General features: G+C 30.6%; 1 protein-coding gene across 1 annotated transcript; it reads left to right on the forward strand.

Moving 5' to 3' along the window:
- Positions 1 to 1,695: 1,695 nt before the first annotated feature.
- On the forward strand, positions 1,696 to 6,047 carry LOC111907681 (probable pectate lyase 8). The gene is made up of 6 exons (XM_023903495.2): positions 1,696 to 1,897; positions 2,299 to 2,355; positions 2,813 to 2,890; positions 4,342 to 5,088; positions 5,196 to 5,334; positions 5,413 to 6,047. Exons 1-6 carry the CDS (start codon positions 1,818 to 1,820, stop codon positions 5,629 to 5,631), a joined length of 1,320 nt encoding a protein of 439 aa, XP_023759263.1. The 5' UTR covers positions 1,696 to 1,817; the 3' UTR covers positions 5,632 to 6,047.
- The last annotated feature ends 15,301 nt before the right edge of the window (positions 6,048 to 21,348 follow it).

Genomic DNA, 21,348 nt, shown 5'->3' on the forward strand with positions numbered 1-21,348 from the left:
GTGACCCCCACTAAGATTAGCAATGTAATTTGTGTAATCATCCAAAACAGATAATAAACTATGAACTGTAATAAATCTAAATCAATTCCTAAATTGTACATCAAACTTCCAACGTTAAACCTTGAACATTTTCAATTAATGTTATCGAGTTGATATGCATTTAATTATTTAGGTATATCATAAATTGTTTAGCTTCCCCTGTTGAATTACGACGTGAATGTACAGTTTTACGTTTAACCGTAAACATGAGCCTTTAGTTTGGTTGTCTAACTAATGATTTGGATGAGACAAAAGTATTTGATGAGTGGATTCTTAAAACTAGTGAAGGTAATAGTGGTGACCCTAATGATGGTGAAGTTGAAGTTGAATTTCCACAAGACGTTGTTGTTCGCTCTACAGGTGCCCATATTCATTCAATTGTATCCACCATTTATCTATCATTTGAAAACCATCTTGATGATCCATCATATTTTCAATATAAAGCTATTTTGGCACCTACAAATGAAGAATTCGATGCTACCAATGACTACAATTTAGGATTGATGAAAGATGAAGGAAAAACATATATGAGTTCAAACTCTTTATGTGAGATAGAGTTACCAGATTTTTTTGAGGAATCAATCTACTTTTCAGTTGTGTTGAATGGTTTTAAGGCATCTAGAATTTCCAACCATAAACTTACACTAAAAATAGGTGTTCCAGTTATGTTACTTCGTAATATCGAACAAACCAAAGGACTATGCAATGGTACTAGGTTACATATTGTTAGGATTGGAAGACACGTCATTGAAGCCTGAATCATATATGCTAGATACTTCAACGAGACTACTTATATACCTTGCATGAAGTTAACTTCGTCTAATAAAAGAATCTCATTCCGTTTTTAGCGGAGAAAATTCCTCATAGTTGTTTATTTTGTTATGACCATTAACAAAAATCAATGACAATAATTATCAAATGTTTGATTATACTTACGTAGGCCCGTCTTCACTCATTGCCAATTATCTGTTTTTTGTTTCTCCTGTCACAAGTGAAAAAGGATGGAAAGTACTTATATATGACGAGAGCCGTCCAACTAATAAAATAAAAGGTTATGTCTACAAAAAGATCATTCAACGATTATAGATATTCAAGTGTTTCATCGTTTTTTTTTTTTTTTCAGATATTTCAATATTACCAATAATACTAAATCTGTTTATGTTTATTTTTTTATAGTGCTAATTTTTTTTATACATTTATATATATATATATATATATATATATATATATATATATATATATATATATATATATATATATATATTTATATTTATATGTTCTCTGCGTTTTACGCGGGTCATAATCTAGTTATTAGCTAAAATGAGAAAAGTTTATGGTGAATTTTCCTTTATCTCAAACGAATACGGCTGCTGGATTTAGTTAAAATTACATTACATTTTTTAATCGATACAAATGCAATGATCTAAGGGGCAAAATGACAAATTCATTAGTTTGTTAACAAAATCAACTCAATTAATTACTTTTTGAACATTTTGTAATGACTAAAATACCCTTTGAGTATCATAAAGGCAGAGACCAGAGTCGTGAGTGAGAAACAACCTAACCAGGGTTAGAGGGAATTAACCAAACTCCAAGTCCGCCCTTTTCCACCTTCCTATTTATAGGACTCCTCTGTTCAGCGTTTTCTTTGACAATTGACTCATCTCATTCTGTTTCCATTCTTCTCTCTCTACGAAGCAAATCTACTTAGAGAAACACAAACTGAAGTTACGGTATACGGAGACAGATTGCGTCTTCGTTTCAAAATTGGAGTAACAATGGCGGCCTCTCTGAAATTGTTCGCGCTCTGCTCATTGCTACTTCTTGCAATTGTTGTCTCCATCAATGCCGTTTCTAGGTAACTCGATACATTGAGATGCGAAGCTTTGTTTTGTATTAAGTTCTTCTAGATCACTTCATTGCTCTCTGAAAGTTTGGTTATTACGTGTTGCTCTGTAATGCATTTTCGTTAGTTTCAGAGAAAAGTGGAATTGATTCATTGATGTTCTTCTGTTTAATTTTTGCATCTATGCGTATTAGAACGTTGTTAAAAGTGTCGCTTTTGACGCATCTTCATTAGCTTTAGAGAAAAATCGGATTTCATTAATTGAAGTTCATGTGTTTTCAGCTACTGGAAATCATATATCTGTGCTTGTTTAATCATTTTAAGTGCTGCTTTTAACACATCTGCAATTCTGCATTAATTGAGATTTGAGAGAAATATCGGATTTGGTTCAGTGATGTTTTTTGTGATTTCAGTGAAGTAGAGAAACATGAATTGCAGAGCTTAGTAAGCAACTCAACAATTGCTGACAGGTTAGTTGAGGCACTCCATTTCTTCGTAGGAGATTATTGCACTGATTAGACCGATACCAAATTTGTGTTGATCCTGCTTGTTCAGATTAGATCTCTTACTTTCTGTGTATATATTTTCACAAAAAATTGTTATTTTACAAATGCCTTCAGTTTAGTATATATGGTGGTGATACATTTTTATCAAAGAAGATGAAAATTGTGTTTAAAATACATTACTATATGAATTTATGGACAGAATTTTGATATTTAATCATCTCAATTTAAATCGCAACCAGTACACAAGGCCAAGTTCGGTCACTAAAGTCAATCAGAGATTACTGTTTCTATTCCTTTTGTCAGAAGACGACAGCCATTTGTTCAAAAATATTCTTATGCGATGCTTTAAAATTCTGTCACATGTAGCTTCATTTACAAATTACAATACTAATTAACTTGCATTGATATATATAATTCACAGGACAAGCGAAAACCTTGATATGAACAAGAATGGTGATGCTGTTGATGATCCAGAAATGGTGGCTTCCATGGTTGGCATGTGAGTCTATTCTCTTGGCTTTTCTCTTCTCTCAGTACCTGTATTTTAGGTATATTCCCTTTTGTGTCCCCAAGGTCATTTGTTCAGACTCAGAATCAGTGATTTCTAAAATAAGGACATATACGTACACACACATATACATATATATACATATAAATGAATGCATACATACATACATACATACATACATCAAAGATAGCACCAGTTAAGTAAAATGCAGCTTGTACTATAATAATTTTTTAAAAAGCATCACATGGTCCGTACTCCATCACCAAACAGTGTTAAGGTCTCCTCTACTCTATTGTCTATTCGCCTATTGCAGTCCCCACCTTCTGATAATATATATAATCACTCTATAAATCAAAAAACGTGATGCAAAGCAAATAGCAACATTAATCTGATGTAACTTCTCTAGTAGTTCCATAACATTGGTACAAATTATAATAGCACGGATACATGTGCATGATAATCTCCCCATATTCTAATTTTCACCACGTTTCAAATACAATACGAGTTTCTTTCTTCATGGTTAATGGTACAATAATAACTTAATTATCAAGTTGCTAGATTTTGACTAATAACGACTTTCTTACTCCTCGAATTACTTTAAGTAATTATATTAGTGTATCTTTCATGTTGTTATTGGTTTTTACCTTGTTGCATTTGTCTACTATTACTTACTCCTAGTTATAAGTAATTATATTAATTAGTGTATCTTTCATTTGGTTTCTAATTCACGTGATTAACTTAGTGTTTCACATGGATTGCCTAGCTTTATAGAGTTCCTCTTTTCTTTCTGTTTGCTTGCCCCAATTGGCCAATATATAATGGTAACATGTAGAATGGCACGACAAAACGCCAAGTTAGGGTAAGTAACACAAATTTGATAAACAAAGATATATACTCTTCACGTGTTACCTTTATTCGCCCAGACACTCTAAATCCTGCATGCATGTACATTAAATTTCAATATTTGATTGCAAAATGAAAAAGCCAATCTATTATCAGTTTGACCAGGTCCCACAAATACCAGATCTGGTCTTCACTCTTCACATATCCTGCATAGTCTCGTGGGTCATTTTTATTATTTATCAGTTAGAAACTCGCTACTTCCATGCCCATATTTAATAACCTTTCTAATTTATTCTTAAACCTTTCACCTCACCGACGCTACATCAATTATTATCATCTCTATTCCCTACCTACGCATTTACTCACTACCAACAAAATCATGTATTTTCCGTAGACACCGTATCGATCTTTCCCTTTACCCCCATTTCAGTTTCCCTTTCACATCTCATCTATTATTATTATTATTATTACTTTAATTTCATCCACCGCCAACATATATTGTCGACTCTATTAAAATAGTAAAAAATTAATTATGATGCAGCGGATTTTTTATTTTTTTATTTTTTCTTTTTGACCGACCCACCGTCAAAAATCTTCAGGAGCATTCGTAATGGTACAGAAAGGAGGAAGTTAGGCTACTTTTCATGCGGCACCGGAAACCCTATGGACGATTGCTGGCGGTGCGACCCCAACTGGCAGCGCCACCGCAAGCGTCTAGCTGAATGTGCTATCGGATTTGGACGCAACGCCGTTGGCGGCCGTGACGGGAGGTTCTACATCGTCACAAACCCTAACGACGACGACGCCGTCAACCCCAAACCAGGAACTCTACGACACGCTGTCATCCAAGACAAACCTTTATGGATTGTATTCAAGAGAGACATGGTTATTACCCTAAAACAAGAACTAATCATGAACAGTTTCAAAACAATCGACGCTCGTGGCGTTAACGTCCATATCGCAAACGGCGCGTGTATCACAATCCAGTACGTCACAAACATCATCATACACGGTCTTCACATCCACGACTGCAAACAGACCGGAAACGCCATGGTTCGAAGCTCCCCGTCGCATTACGGTTGGCGAACGATAGCAGACGGCGATGGGATTTCGCTATTTGGCGCTAGTCATGTCTGGATCGACCACAACTCGTTATCGAACTGTGCTGATGGGTTAATCGATGCTATCATGGGTTCAACTGCAATTACAATTTCTAATAATTTATTCACCCACCACAACGAGGTCATGTTACTGGGTCACAGTGACTCGTACGTCCGTGACAAGGTTATGCAGGTGACTGTTGCTTACAACCATTTCGGTGAAGGCCTTGTTCAGAGAATGCCAAGGTACATAATATTGTTAAGTAACAAAGTAATAATTAATGAACAAAATTGGACTACATACCTACAAGTTAATTCCTTATTGACTTGAATTGTTTTGATTATATGTATAGGTGTAGGCATGGGTATTTCCATGTTGTAAATAACGACTACACACATTGGGAAATGTATGCTATCGGCGGAAGTGCAAACCCCACAATTAACAGTCAAGGAAACAGATTCCTCGCTCCGGCTAACCCTAATGCCAAAGAGGTACCTACTAATTAAAATTTAAAACTATTCATTCATAATTTTATATAAAAATCGCTAATTATTATTTATTTAAAACAGGTGACAAAGAGAGTGGTAACGACCGGAAAATGGAAGAAATGGAATTGGAGATCGGACGGAGACTTAATGTTGAACGGAGCATATTTTATACCATCGGGTGCCGGAGCAGGGGGGAGTTACGCAAAGGCGTCAAGTTTAAGTGCTAAACCGTCTTCAGCGGTGGCCACTCTTACCTCAGGCGCCGGTGCACTTATCTGCCGGCGAGGTAGACAGTGTTAGATCGATAAAAAAAATCTTTTAAAAAAATGAAAACGCAAAAACGAAAGGAAGAGAATTAGATGAGAACCCAATTATTTTTTACTTTTCGTAAAGGAAATAATCTGATTGATTGTACATTTTTCTCTGTGTGATGTAACTTACAACAACCGGTTTATTTCCAATTGCTCAAAGTTCAACCTCGACCGGCTTCCATGGAGCAGGTACAGAAGCGTTGTTCTAATCTGTTTACCAACTCTGCAAATTTACATAGACTGCGTTGTTTACACATACTTGTCTCGATGGAGAGCAAGTAAACAGCATATAAATGTGATTAGTGATTGTCAATTTGTAATCCCGGCCTTGTTATTTCATCAAGGGAAATGTACTCCTTATTCAATAGATCCGGTTATATAAACACAGCGATTAATTCTCCGAAAGTGATTTGCAAATACTTGATGCAAATTGAATATGAACATATGAATTTAGCAAAATACAAAAAATAACAATCATTTATCTACAAACATAAAATAAAATAAAATAAAATAAAAACTATATTTTGTTTATATACAAAAAAACTCTTATATGTTAATTACTTTAGATTAACCAAAATATCCGTTTTATTAAAAAGATTATCGGTTGTTTTCTAACATTACATTTATTTTTTGTTAATATGGAAACCAAAATAAGCTAACATTACATTTATTTTTTGTTAATATGGAAACCAAAATAAGCTAGTACTTTTATCTATGGTAAAACATAAAAAATATATTATTTACTCAAACAAAAATAAGTGAAATCGTTTAATTCTTTTTTCCATATCAACCTAAAAGCAAACAAAATAAATTTTATGTAACAAAACATAACTTAAAAAAAAAAGACATTTTGATAAATTTTTAGGTAATTAAAAATATAAGAGTTTTTCTACGTATAACCAAAATATTAGGGTTTTTTTCTCAATATCAATATATTAATGATTGTGTTTTGTATTTTGCCCTTACTTTTATGCTAAACAAAATATTTTAAATTTTGTTTTATAACAATAGTAGATTTTTTTTTGTTTTACATGTTATATCAAATATATCATGTCATCCGGTATTTTATATTTTTGGACTAAATTTTAAATTTTGTTTTCTGGTCGAAATTTTCTTAACTGTTTTTTTTCTTTTTAAATTTGACCCGAAATTATGTTTCTTTACAAGTTTACTTTTTACGGCTATAAAAAAATATTAAAATACTTTTGTACAACATTTAAAACTTTGTATACATTTTTTATAATTTTGTTACAATATTTTTAACTTTTTCTACAAGTTATTTCACAACTATTTACAATAGCTTAGAAAAATTTACAAATTTTTAACGTTCTTTAAATTGTTTTACAATCAAAATGAAAAATATATCGAATTTGGAAGCAAATTGAACCCACAAAATAACCAAAAAATATCGAAACATATAAAACCGACATTGTAGAACCATTTGAACAAAAAATAAATTAAATAACAAAGTTGATTTTATATGTTTCAGTCTACCTTTTGTTTTAATTGGTTCTATAGGTTCCATTTCACTACTTGTGTTACTTCTAGAACCATTTGAACACGGTTCTAGAATAATTTTAATAAGCTTTAAAACAAAGAAAGATATAAAAAGTTCAATGTGGTTCAAAAAAGTTATAAAGAATGTAAAATAACATGTACAAAAAGTTTAATTTTTTTCATAAAAAGTTTAAAAAATAAGTTGTAAAGTTGGTCTTAAATAAAGTTAATTCGTAAAAAAATAAATAAATTTATAATTTTCGTTTTACAAGTTTGAACTAAAATCATAATAAAATTTTAAATATAAAATTTGAAAATGTGGTGTAGAAAATATTATCAAAATTATCCTTGTAATTTCTAGAAAAAATCATTATGTAATTTTTTTTATATAATTGTTCAAGTATAATCTTTTGATTTGAGACTTTAGCCACAAAACTTTCGTATGATAAAAGATTATTTATATTTTATAAAAAATAAATTACAAAACTAAGCATGTAATGTATACGCAGGGCCGGCCCAAGCCCAGGGCGAGCTGGGCCATGGCCCAGGGCATCAAATTCTAGTGGGGCATCAATTTTTCAAAGCCTCTTATAGTATTATTGTATATTTGGGCCATATCCAATCGGCTAATCCGGTAAGAGATCCATCCCCATGTCAAACGTCAAGGGCAGCCGATAGAGACCTAATTAGCGTCAATCAAAATCAATTTCACATGGTGACTCTTCAATCCAGACACACGCCTAATAATTGAAGATGGAGAACACAAGGCGTCTGAGAATGGAGATGACGATTAGAATTTAAAATCATGATTTAGTCCTCGATTGATCGCTCTATTTTCTCGTCCCTTCAGCGCTTCTCTCGCCTTTTCTCTCGATCGCTTCTCCTATGTTCTTCTTTCTTACTTTCTAAATCTTGAATCGTCCTCTCCTCTAATACCCGAAATCTGTAATAGTTAATATGTTGTGTTAAAGTGAAGATTCAAAGGTGTGATTGAATGAATTCATCCTCCTAAAGTCCTAATCCAGTAAGTTTTTTCTTGTATTTCAAATTTCTTGCATAACCTACTTGAAATTTCGAAAATATGATAGTGATTACCGTTTAAAATTTATGAAATTTCAGTTTTCTTATATAGATTACTGGTTAAAATTTATGAAATTTCAGTTTCGAAAATCCTGAATCTCTGGTGGAGAAGTGAAATTATCGATCAAGCCATCAAGGTTGCAGTCTACACTAAGCTTCATTAATATTTTTTTTCTTCTTTTTCTTATAACTGCTCTGATTTATAATGAAAGTAACCTCAATTGTTTTTATATAATCTGAAATCTGATAAGTTATGTCAGTTTGACAATTATTGATTCTGATAAGTTATATCTATTGCTGAATGTGATAAGTTATGTCAATTTCTGAATTATGTTATGTCAATTTCTGAAAATTTGATATAGTGATATGTGAATTCTGATTTTGATTTTTCTGATTTTGAATGACTAGATGTATGTAGTCTGATAAAGTAATGAGTTTTTTTAATTCTGATTATTGAAATTTGATGTTTTTTTTTCTGAATAATGATATGGTTTTCTGAAAACTAAATAATCTGATGTATATAATCTTGTCTTGGTTTGAGTATAAAATTTATTTCATTTTTGCTATTTCTTTTAATAAAGAAAGGCATTAATTTAGAATCTCGCCCCGGGCATTGAAAATCAATGGACCGGCCCTGTGTATACGATATGTTCATGTGCAAAATAACTAAAATGATTGGTCCAGAATCAATCATACATGCATACAATAGATAGTGAAAACATTTGAACTTAACTCTCTCTCTCTCTCTCTCTCTATATATATATATATATATATATATATATATATATATATATATATATATATATATATATATATATATATATATATATATATATAGGTTCAATAGAGAACCATAAATAACTAAAGAACCAAGGAACCAATCTTTTTTTCAACTTTTAGAACTTATTTTTTATAAAAAAAAAAACTAAAAAAATCAGAAATTCATAAGTTTTTATCCTTTTTTCAATGATATCAAATTCGATATATATATATATATATATATATATATATATATATATATATATATATATATATATATATATATATATATATATATATTAACGTCAAATTCACAATGTGAATTTTTGGAAATTCACAATGTGAATCCGGATTCACACGGTGAATCCGAAAAATATTTTTCATATTCACAATGTTAATCTATGAATTTAGATATTTTTAGATTTTTTTTTCGATAAAGAATAAACTCTAGAAATTGAAAAAAAATATTTGGTTCCTTAAAGAACCAATAATTATGGTTCTCTATTGAACTTTTCATTGATTCTTCAAGGAACCAAATCTTTTTTTTCAATTTCTAGAGCTTATTTTTTATAAAAAAAAAATATAAAAATATCTAAATTCATATATTAACATTAATGTGAAAAATATTTTTCGGATTCACCGTGTGAATCCGGATTCACGTTATGAATTTTCAAAGATTCACATTGTGTCGAATTTTATATCATTGGAAAAATGATAAAAAGTTATGAATTTCTGTATTTTTAGTTTTTTTTTTTGATAAAAAATAAGTTCTAAAATTTGAAAAAAAAGATTGGTTTATTGGTTCCTTGGTTAATTATGGTTCTCTATTGAACCTCACTCTTTATATATATATATATATATATATATATATATATATATATATATATATATATATATATATATATATATATATATATATATATATATATATATATATATATATATATATATATATATATATATATATATATTTGAAAAAACAATTTAAAATTATTTGTATGACCCCACAAAACGGAGAGGTGCAATTTCTAATTACTAACAAAAATAAAATAAAATTAGTTAATAAAGTCATAAAATATAATATATTTATATAACATGATTAAACCCTGCATATATCCTCAAAATATCACTGTTCCAGTTGGCCCAAAAAATAACAGGCCAAAATTAAATCCAACTATGGACCGTTGCAGAGTTGCAGGCCTGTTCATATCGAATGCCCTATGGGCTATATATGACTGCATTTTGTATTGGCTTGATTCTTTCAAAAATTCAAATTTAACTTATTGTTTCAATTTATCAATGTCAACGAATAGACGATTTAATTTACTATTTTACTTAAAACAGATTTTAAATAAACTACAATTATTTTCCCATTTTGTTAATTACATGCTCAAACATTAGGGATCTTAGCAGGAATTAGGAAATAATGTGAAAATGCGATGGGCCTCATAGTTCGCTATCAAACTTTAACCGGAACAACTATGGTTACATGCATAACGCATACATCGACTTAATGCAATTATATCTTCACTCCACAGTAAACATTTCTTTATTTTTTACATTAGATTAATTAGAAATATAATTGATCAAATTTGGCGTTAACTGGAAAACATCAGGAAGGACAAACAAAATAACATGTATTTTAACAAAACATTACAGCTCAATGAAAACACAATTAAGTTGTATGTTTAACGATGAATTTACATACAAACGGCAAACTAAATACTATAGTGTCAAAATGATTTTTTTATAACTCCATGACATTGCCAAATTTTAATATTTGGTTATAATTAAGTAAGATTGCTTGGTCTTTATAACTCCCTGACATTTCCAAATTTACATCTATTTATTGAGCCTTTTCTTAAGCACCATTCCATGCACATCTTGTACGGTTGTTTTTCGCTTTCTCCGCTATGTTTTCTGCCGTGTCTTTCGATTGGTTTGCCATCTTTTTAAAATTGGGAAAATATAAATAAATAAGAGAAATGTAAATCATCTAAGACCGTTTAATACTATCTTGTATTTCATGAGTTTAAATCAGTAAAGTAAAATTGGGAAAATATAATAAATAAGTAGATGTAAATCATCTAAGGTCATTTAATACTATCTATCTAGTATTTCAGTAGAGGTGTGATTATAATTTTTACTTATTTGATTTTTGATAGCCCTTAACATATTTTACCAGCAAACCTGATATTGTTGAGATATAATTAGGGGTGTTGATCAAGTAATTTTTTCGGGTTTCGAGTAATTCAGGTCAGATAATTCGGATTTTTCATGTTAAAAAAAAATACTCATAAGCCGACCCAAATTAAGTTTGGGTAATTCGGGTTAGAGAAATTTGGGTATTACCTGAAATATATAAAAAAAATAATGTCACGTGGAAATAAGTTTAATGAAATAAATGTGTCGTGTTCTATTAGTCTTGTTTATATAAACAAACGGAACATAAATGAAGTTACTCAAACTTTGAATATTGATATTTTTTAATCAATAATACTTTAGATCTCAAGTAATCTTTTAACAACATAATCTAATCTAATAAGATATTAAAAACAAATACTTAAAGAACTTAATTTAAAAGTTTAAAATAATTGTAGTCATAAGTTTTGTCATATTCTAAAGTTTCGTCAAGATAATAAGTTTGTTAGTTGCAATAAAAACTATAATCTAAAAAAAATTTAAGTTTTTAAAGAACATGGTGATATATAAACACTTGTTTTTAATATTGTTGGTGTTAATACTGTCATAATAAAAGAGAATCATGTTTTACAATAATGATAGTTAGTTTAAGTGTGATCAAACACTTGCTACAGAGTACAATGTATACGAAAGGAAAAAAAATTATAATTCTGGTATACCCAAAACCCAATAAACGTACGCTATACCTAGGGATGGCAAAAAAAATGCCCGAACCCAACGGGGAAACCCGATCATTTCAGGTCGGGTAAGGGATCGTTATCGGGTTTTTTATAGGGTTCAGGGCAGGGAGTGGGTTCTCCTTGCAAATTATACCAAACCATACGAACCATTTGTGTAATTCATGTTTTCATTGGTTAAGTAGTTGTTCCCTATTTTCCATATAACCCTTATATATATATATATATATATATATATATATATATATATATATATATATATATATATATATATATATATATATATATACTTTGCATTTAATGTTCCATTAAATGCTTAATGGGTTAACTAATAATGAGGGGTATTTTGGTAAAAATGTTATTTATTTTTAAAAGTTGACTATTATTTTGTGACAAACCAAAAATGAATGACGGACTATAATTTTAGGACGGAGAGAATATATATATATATATATATATATATATATATATATATATATATATATATATATATATATATATATATATATATAAACAAAAAAACCCCTAAAAAACATAAAAATGCATAAAAAATATTTAGAGATCCCAAATCTTTTTTTAACTTTATATTCTTAAAAATCGCAGATGTTTTTTAATAAATTTTCTGAAAAAAAAAATAAAAAATCGATTTTTTAATTACTTTTATTATTTTTTTTACTTTTTGGTTTTTTTTTTAAAAAAAAATTTCAATGAAATAGTATAAAAATTGTGATTTTTAAGAATATAAAATCAAAAAAAAAAAAAGATTTATGATCTCTAAGTATTTTTTATGCGGTTTTATGATTTTTAGGGTTTTTTGTTTTCCATAGAACCTATATACGTCCGTAGATCAGGGCTAGTCAATATATATATATATATATATATATATATATATATATATATATATATATATATATATATATATATATATATATATATATATATATATATATATATATATAACGCCCGTAGATCAGGGTTAGTCAATTTAGAGACGATAAGCGTCAAAAATGAATTTTTTATGAAAGATTATTTATAATGAATAATCTTAACTAAGTTATAGTATATGTTACAAGGATTCCGTACATATAAAGAACGCCGAAATCCGATAAGAAGTTTTGACTTGTCGAAGTTTCGCGACAGAACCGACATGACGCTGAATGACGTAAAAAGTGAATTTACGTTAGAACGATATTTAGCCTTAGCGATCTAAACAAAAGTCGTAGAGTTCGTTAAACCATGAGCATGCATAAAAATAATGTCCAAATCAGACTTCGTATCAGGAAGTTATGATTTTTCTAAGTTTCGACTTAGCGATATGCAGCCCGAATACTCGATTTGAGATTGAGCGGTTTTTAGCCGAAACAATCTAAACGAGAATCGAAGATCTTGTTGATAGTAGTGCAACAGTAAAAAGACAGACGAAAACGGACGTCGGATGAAGAAGTTATGAATTTATAACGGAGTTTTCTTGTCCCGGCCTACTAAAATAATATGATAAAAATAAAGTCAAAATTAGCCGACTTAATTAGTGGCGACTATGAGACGTAGTGCCTATTGAGTAAGCTTTGGTGACGATGTGACTTCGTGCCTATTTGATAAACCTTAGTGACGATGCGATTTCGTGTCTGTTGTGTAAACCCTGGTGACTATGAGACGTGGTGCTTATTGTGTAAACCTTGGTGACTATGAGACGTAGTGCCTATTGTATGAACCTTGGTGACTATGTGACGTAGTGCCTTTTGTATAAACAGTGGTAGCAAATAGACTTTATGCCAGTTCCTTAGGTAAATCCTTAGGAATGAATGAATGAAGGATAGTTGGTTCCTAGGGTAAACCCTTGAGAAAATAAAGGAGATATGGGGATGGGTATTTGGGTTGATTGTTTGATAATTGAATATAATAAATGTATTATTGTGGGTTGAAAATCTTATATGCTCACCAGGCTCCCAAGCCTGACCCACTCAGTTTTCTTTGCATTACAGGTAATGGCACAAGGGTATAAGTTGGTGGACTTGACGAGAGATTTTGGATTATAAACCAGTGGTTATAAATAACTGTTGTAAGGTCTATTTTATACTGTTTATGCTTTTGTCTGTATTGGAACATGACATCCCGAGATTTTATTATTTAATGAAAAATACTTTCTCTTTGAGAAATGTTTTGATAATGTTTTATCATATTTTGTTTTGGAAACAAATTCCACAACTGCTTTCTGTAAAAGATTACTCTGATTTTAAAAACAAAGCATAAACAAATCGGTTTTTTCTGGCCGTGAAATCGGGGATGTCACAATTGGTATCAGAGCATTAGTTTAAGCGAACTAAGAATTTGTAGGATTTTTAGACTTAAACTTAGAATGCTAATCGATGATTGTGAGATGAGTGTCTACCATATTTGAAGACACGAGCACTAGTATATTTTAGGAAATTTGCCTAAAATTCTTTTATGCGCTAAATGTTATATGTTGCCATATATGATATTATTTGTTCGGATCTATGGTCTGTTGCCGACCAGATCGGGAAACCTTATGTGTTTAGGATTCTAAGCGTGCGTCTACGATATTAGAACTAGCATGTAATTTTTCAGAGTAATAAGGAGGATTACACGTCTAAACCTTACTCTATCTATATTCTCGTCTCGATACATCGAACGTCTGCTTTGGTGTATAGAACGTTATGATGAAGACTCGTAGAGAATTGAGTAAATGGAGGAAATGAAAGGCCTATGATAGTGAATGATACATATCAGAAGATATTGTAAGAGTAGTATCTTGCCTTTATAATATGCCTGATAAAATTACGGAACTTTTAGAGGAGTACGGTACGTATGAAGTACACCTTCGATTGGCACGATGATGGAACGATTGGTATAATTCTTGGAGTTGTCCCATAATCTGGAATTTTCATCACCAATCGAGTTGAAGCATGATTGATGATAGAAGATACGCATGGAAGAAGTCCTAGTAGAGTCTAGGAAAATTTTTATGATTAATTGGACACATTCGTATGTGTTAAATTGTTTTGTGATTTTAGGACTTGGGGACTGCGAGACAATACTTGGGACGAGTATGAGTAGGTGTGAATAGTAGTAGAGATCTATACTACTGGAAGCATAAGACTCACGCTTGGATCAGGGAAAGTCAGAAGGTTACCAAGAAGCTTGTAATTGAGTTCGTTTTTATTCAAGTATGTCGTTATCATTGTTTCGGTAATGACTATTAAGATGGTTGTTATTCCGACCCTAGTGGTCATATCAAATTGAGTCCGACTACGATGAGTTTGTTACGTGGTTCATAGAACCAAGTTCGAGGTAGCATCTGACTCGAGTCAGAAGATTGAAATCAATGTGATCGATAGCATCGTGCTTGTTGTTCAGGAAGCTTGTAGCTAGAAATGCTACATGTAAAAAAATGTGATTATATCACATTAGAATATGAAGGAAGGTATATTCCATTATGGAATTTGACTCTAAGAGACCTGAGTCTAAGCGTTGCATCATACGATGAGAGGTCATTAGAACATGACCCATCGGTCTGTTACAATAGATAAAGGAAAGTATTTATCCTAAGAAGAAGAAGGAGTCCTCAATAAGGATTTATTTTGTAACTCGAAGGTTACGATTGAAAGTCGAACATAGTATGAAGAGCAGGTGCAAGATTGAGCATCACGGTGATTAATTAGAATGGAAAGATAACGTATGGAATCATTATACAAGCCATATTTCGTTGATGATTCCGGGACGTAATCATCCTAAGGGGGTGATAATTGTAACGCCCGTAGATCAGGACTAGTCAATTTAGAGACGATAAGCGTCAAAAATGAATTTTTGATGAAAGATTATTTAGAATGAATAATCTTAACTAAGTTATAATATACGTTACAAGGATTACGTACCTATAAAGAACGCCGAAATCCGAGTTATAACGAAGAAGTTATGACATGTCGAAGTTTCGCGACAGAACCGACACGACACTGAATGACGTAAAAAGTGAATTTACGTTAGAGCGATATTTAACCTTAGTGATCTAAACGAAAGTCGTAGAATTCGTTAAACCATGAGCGTGCGTAAAAAGAACGTCCAAATCTGACTTCGTATGAGGAAGTTATGATTTTTCTAAGTTTCGAATTAGCGGTATATTGAGATCGAGCGGTTTTAGCCGAAACAATCTAAACGAGAATCGAAGATCTTGTTGATAGTAGTGCAACAGTAAAAAGACAGACGAAAACGGACGTCAGATGAAGAAGTTATGAATTTATAACGGAGTTTTCCTGTCCCGGCCTACTAAAATAATATAATAAAAATAAAGTCAAAATTAGCCGACGGGGTCTAAGTGAAAGTTGTAGATCGTAGTCTCACCTACGCGGGGATATAAAAAACGTCAAAAACGGAGCTCGTATGAGGAAGATATGAATTTTTGAAGTTTATTAAATAATTAAAGTATTTAATTTAAATATAAATTCGATATTATCTGAAAAGGGGGGGGGGGGGGGGGGGGGGAGTCACCGGCCTTATCCACATTACGCCCAGCGCAACTCTAATTACGCTCAGCGTAATTCGAAGAATCATCCCCTATATAAAGGGTGCGAGGCTGCCTTATTCCTTTGCTCATTTCCTCTCCTCTCTCTCTCGTTTTACCTCGTTTTCCGTGCAAGAAATATCCCGAAACCCCGGTATCATTCTCGAGCCCTGAAGCAAGTCTTGAAGCCCCAAAGATCCCGAGAAGTAAAATTCCCGAGCCGAAGCTCTTCCCGCAAGGAGCCCGGTTTTTGTGAATATCTTCCAGATCTACCGAAGAATACTACTTCTACAAGCCGTAGTGTTGTCCGATCATCTTCTGATCAAGTGAGTGTATAGTTACTTTCTTCTAACACATAAATATAAGGTATTAGCTATAAAATACGTGATATGTGTTATATATTATTTGTCTATTTGAGATGGGCTTGAAATTGATGCTTTTATACGGGTGTTAAATGATTTAAACTGTATATGTATTTTATATCTACAAATATGTTGGGTAGAACATGGGTAGATGAAATATAGTGGCGACTATGAGACGTAGTGCCTATTGAGTAAGCTTTGGTGATGATGCGACTTCGTGCATATTGAGTAACCTTTGGTGACGATGCGACTTCGTGCCTATTTGATAAACCTTAGTGACGATGCGACTTCGTGTCTGTTGTGTAAACCCTGGTGACTATGAGACGTAGTGCCTATTGTGTAAACCTTGGTGACTATGAGACGTAGTGCCTATTGTATGAACCCTGGTGACTATGTGACGTAGTGCCTTTTGTATAAACCGTGGTAGCAAATGGACTTTGTGACAGTTCCTTAGGTAAATCCTTAGGAATGAATGAATGAAGGATAGTTGGTTCCTAGGGTAAACCCTTGAGAAAATAAAGGAGATATGCGGATGGGTATTTGGGTTGATTGTTTGATAATTGAATATAATAAATGTATTATAGTGGGTTGAAAACCCTATATGCTCACCGGGCTCCCAAGCCTGACCCACTCAGTTTTCTTTGCATTACAAGTAATGGCACAAGGGTATAAGTTGGTCTAATTGACGAGAGATTTTGGATTATAAACCAGTAGTTATAAATAACTGTTGTAAGGTCTATTTTATACTGTTTATGTTTTTGGTCTGTATCGGAACATGACATCCCGAGATTTTATTATTTAATGAAAAGTACTTTCTCTTTGAGTAATGTTTTGATAAAGTTTTATCATATTTTGTTGTGGAAACAAATTCCACAACTGCTTTCTGTAAAATATTACTCTGATTTTAAAAACAAAGCATAAACAAATCGGTTTTTTCTGGCCGTGATATTGGGGATGTCACAATTGGTATCAGAGCATTAGTTTAAGCGAACTAAGAATTTGTAGGATTCTTAGACTTAAACTTAGAATGCTAATCGATGACATTTGATTATTTTTTTGATAATTTTTTTATATCTTTCTTACATAAAACAATGTAGAACATGGGTATTCTAACAGAATGTATTCTACCGGAATGTATAAAATGTTTCTTAACAATAATATTTTTTCATAATGGATTAATGTTTTTATTATATTTTGATGTTTTTTCTTTTAACTATTCTTAGTTTTAATCTCTAAGAATATGTATGAATTTTTATTTAAGTTCGATGTATAAGAATATATTAGAATATTGTTATTTTTTTAACCTCGGATTCAATAATTTTGTTATTTTTCAATAGTATTCTAATAGAATAAAATTCTAAAAGAACATCATTTTAATAAAAAAAAAATATTCTGGCAGAATAAAATCGATTATTTTTACAAATTACGTTAGGATTAAAATTGGATTAATTAAAAAAAGTTAGATTTTTAAAATTAGGAAAATTAATTATCCCTAAAATCCTAAAATTTCCTTTTATAATTGTAGTTAATTGTCCAAAATACTATTTTGCTAAAATTTGTGTGATTATATGGTACATGTTATCTAATTATAATATCATAGACACTCAGATCATGACATTTGATTATATTTCATCCGATGGTCCAGATCTGTGCATTCTGGCACACAATAGTTATTAGAAACAAAATAATCTAACATATATATATATATATATATATATATATATATATATATATATATATCTTCTCTTATAATAAAAGTCTCCTTACATGTTGCTTTTTTACATTAATAGTTAGCCACGTGGCATTTTTAGAAGGTCTCATGAAATTTTTTCCCGCCCATCTTCTACATTACTTGTAAAAACGAATTTTAGGTAACTTTTATTCATTCAAATTCTTTCAAATACAAAGAAACCCAAATTGTTAGCCTAAATTATGCCGATCAGTATCCCCAGATTCTAGGGTTTTATTTGGTATGATTTCACCTTCATATATGATTGCAACTCCACCGCTATCATTTATTGATTTTTTTGGTTTCTTGATTGCTTGTGCTTCCGCCCACAACGATTGGCGTTGTTATTAGATGTTGTTTAAACCTAACGTTGATTCATAATTGGTGATAGCAACAACACTGCAACTAAGAGTCTGAAGAGTGGTGGGACAGGGCATAAATGACCGTTTTCTTTCCCTAACATGAGTATGAAGTACGAAGTTTGAAGTTGGGTTCCGCAATTGTGTCTTCACCATGACTATATCGGTGATGAAAGGTAGAAATACAATTCCTATTATTGGTAATTCGTCTTCTAAAATCTTGCTGATTTGGGTTAAATTTTTTGATTAATATGAGTAGATTAGGTTCTTAGGATGACTGATTAAGGGTATATTTCTCTTAATCACTCCATTGGTTACTATTGATTGGTTCATCGAAGAAAAAGAATGGTGGATATAGAGTTTGGTGGATAACCTTCAAAAACATTCATACGGTAAAACATACTGTTTACATCTATATTCTTGGCTTTATTATACAAATAATATAACTAAAAATAAAATTCTTTTGGCAACAAGTGATAAATTTTGATATCATGCATGAATTGTGTGATATGTACATATAGTTTCACATATAAGAAAAACGGTATAATACGGGTCAGTCTGCTTAAATTGTGAGTAGTTTTGGTGTCTCTTTATTGGTTTCTTGATCATTGAAAAACAATTTTGGTATTTACTTTGTTTATGAGATACACAACTCTCTAACTTAAATTTCTGATTTTTGAATAGGCTTCCTGTGAAGCAATGGAAATATTTGAAGAAAATAAAACATTTTTTGGGTTAAATGAAGATAGAGATGGGTAATATCAACTCCTAATCCATCTGTCTTGAAACTAATGTTCACCTTTATCAATGTTATCCATGAATGGTATACATGAGATACCTACATTTTTATTTCTTTTTTTATGAAAATATTTGTTTTTTCAGCATGTAGGATCTTTGATAGAGTTAGTTGAGTTATCAAGACATTGTTGTTGATCTGTTTGTTCTCTTGAATAAGATGGAATGTGTTTTATGGTGAAAACTCCATCTTTAAGTGGGATATCGAGAGAAAATGAAGGAAATAGTTGTGTTGAACTTAAATCTATAAATATTATTCACTATTTATCAACTCGTGATTGGAGGTGTGTAAACTAAAAGTAAAAGTTGGATCATGTGAAAATTGTGATGTTTTGAATTGGTTGATGATTTCATTTGTAGATGAAGATTGTATCATATCGAGTTATGATATATTGATTCAACTGTTGTCTTTTATTAGACAAAGAAGTTTGTCGCTGCTCCACCCACTTCATAGAAGGAGATGACATTTTCGTTGCTCTATGTATTTCATTTTAATATTAGAATTGGTTTCATTTTTCACTTGGCTTATGCTGAAATCCTTTTTGTTCAATATATCTTCAAAATTTTACCATTTTTATAACCAATAGTAGTAACTTAGCATGCTATTTCTACTTTTTAGCCAAAAAAATTAAAACTCTATTAAAGTATCTTTTTCAAGCATTTATAAAATAAAAAAATTTTAAACCCCTTTCTTGATTTCAACTACTTTTTATTTAAAAAACAAATTAGTTTTACCTATTTGCATACTTGATTTATAAAGCATGTTGCTATTTCGATCATATAATAAAAAATATTTCGATTTTTAGCATTTAAATTTATGATTTTAAACTCCTTCGTTGCTAGCTTTATTTTACTACTATTATTTTATTATTTTTTTTTAATTTTTTTTGCAGCATTTGGACATTTTAAAGCACTTATTGTGATGCCACCTACTAACCTAAAAAAGTTAAATGAAGATCTTTTGTATATAATTATAATTGTTATCATGAGTTTATCAGGTTTTATGGTTAATAGTTGGATCTTTCGTTAGTATGAATCCAAGTATAATTTGGTTTTTGATTTTTAAAAAGCTCAAAAGTCAATGTTACTAACCTTATTTACCTAGGTCTCATTAGTTTTAATTTATTTTTATAGATTTGATTTTTATGGTTATAAAAGGCCTTGAATGGTTGGTTCTTAGTTTTTGTTTGTCTACATAGATTTGAATTTATTGTCCATCCTTTTACAATAAATAATTTTATGGACATATATGTTATTAAGTTGTCAACTCATGTGGCACACAGGTTTTAACCGATTAGTTATAAATAACTATGATAGATTACAAATAAAATATATAATGTAGTATAAGTATTTACAAATTTATAATAAGGACTCGATTTTGGTAATTTTTATTTAATTCGCCAACCATTTAGTACATAGGTTATAACCTAATATATATATATATATATATATATATATATATATATATATATATATATATATATATATATATATATATATATATATATATATATATATATATATATATATATATATATATATATATATATATATATATATATATACACGAACTTTCGAAATACGAACAAAAAATAAAAAGATGAAACATTTCTAAAGAGTAAAGACAATTGTATATATACTGTTAAGAATTAATTGATATATTGTTGAACTAAATGCATAAAGGAAAAACAGTTAAAATTATGGTAGGTCATCGTGAGGTTAATGCACAA

This window comes from Lactuca sativa, chromosome 8 (genome assembly GCF_002870075.4).
Source record: "Lactuca sativa cultivar Salinas chromosome 8, Lsat_Salinas_v11, whole genome shotgun sequence".
Classification (NCBI taxonomy): Eukaryota; Viridiplantae; Streptophyta; class Magnoliopsida; order Asterales; family Asteraceae; genus Lactuca; species Lactuca sativa.

Coding starts and splice junctions, on each gene's coding strand:
- LOC111907681 (XM_023903495.2), top strand. CDS start 1,818: ATGGCGGCCTCTCTGAAATTGTTCGCGCTCTGCTCATTGCTACTTCTT. Junction 1,898..2,298: donor TCCATCAATGCCGTTTCTAG/GTAACTCGATAC, acceptor TTGTGATTTCAG/TGAAGTAGAGAAACATGAAT. Junction 5,335..5,412: donor CTAACCCTAATGCCAAAGAG/GTACCTACTAAT, acceptor TATTTAAAACAG/GTGACAAAGAGAGTGGTAAC.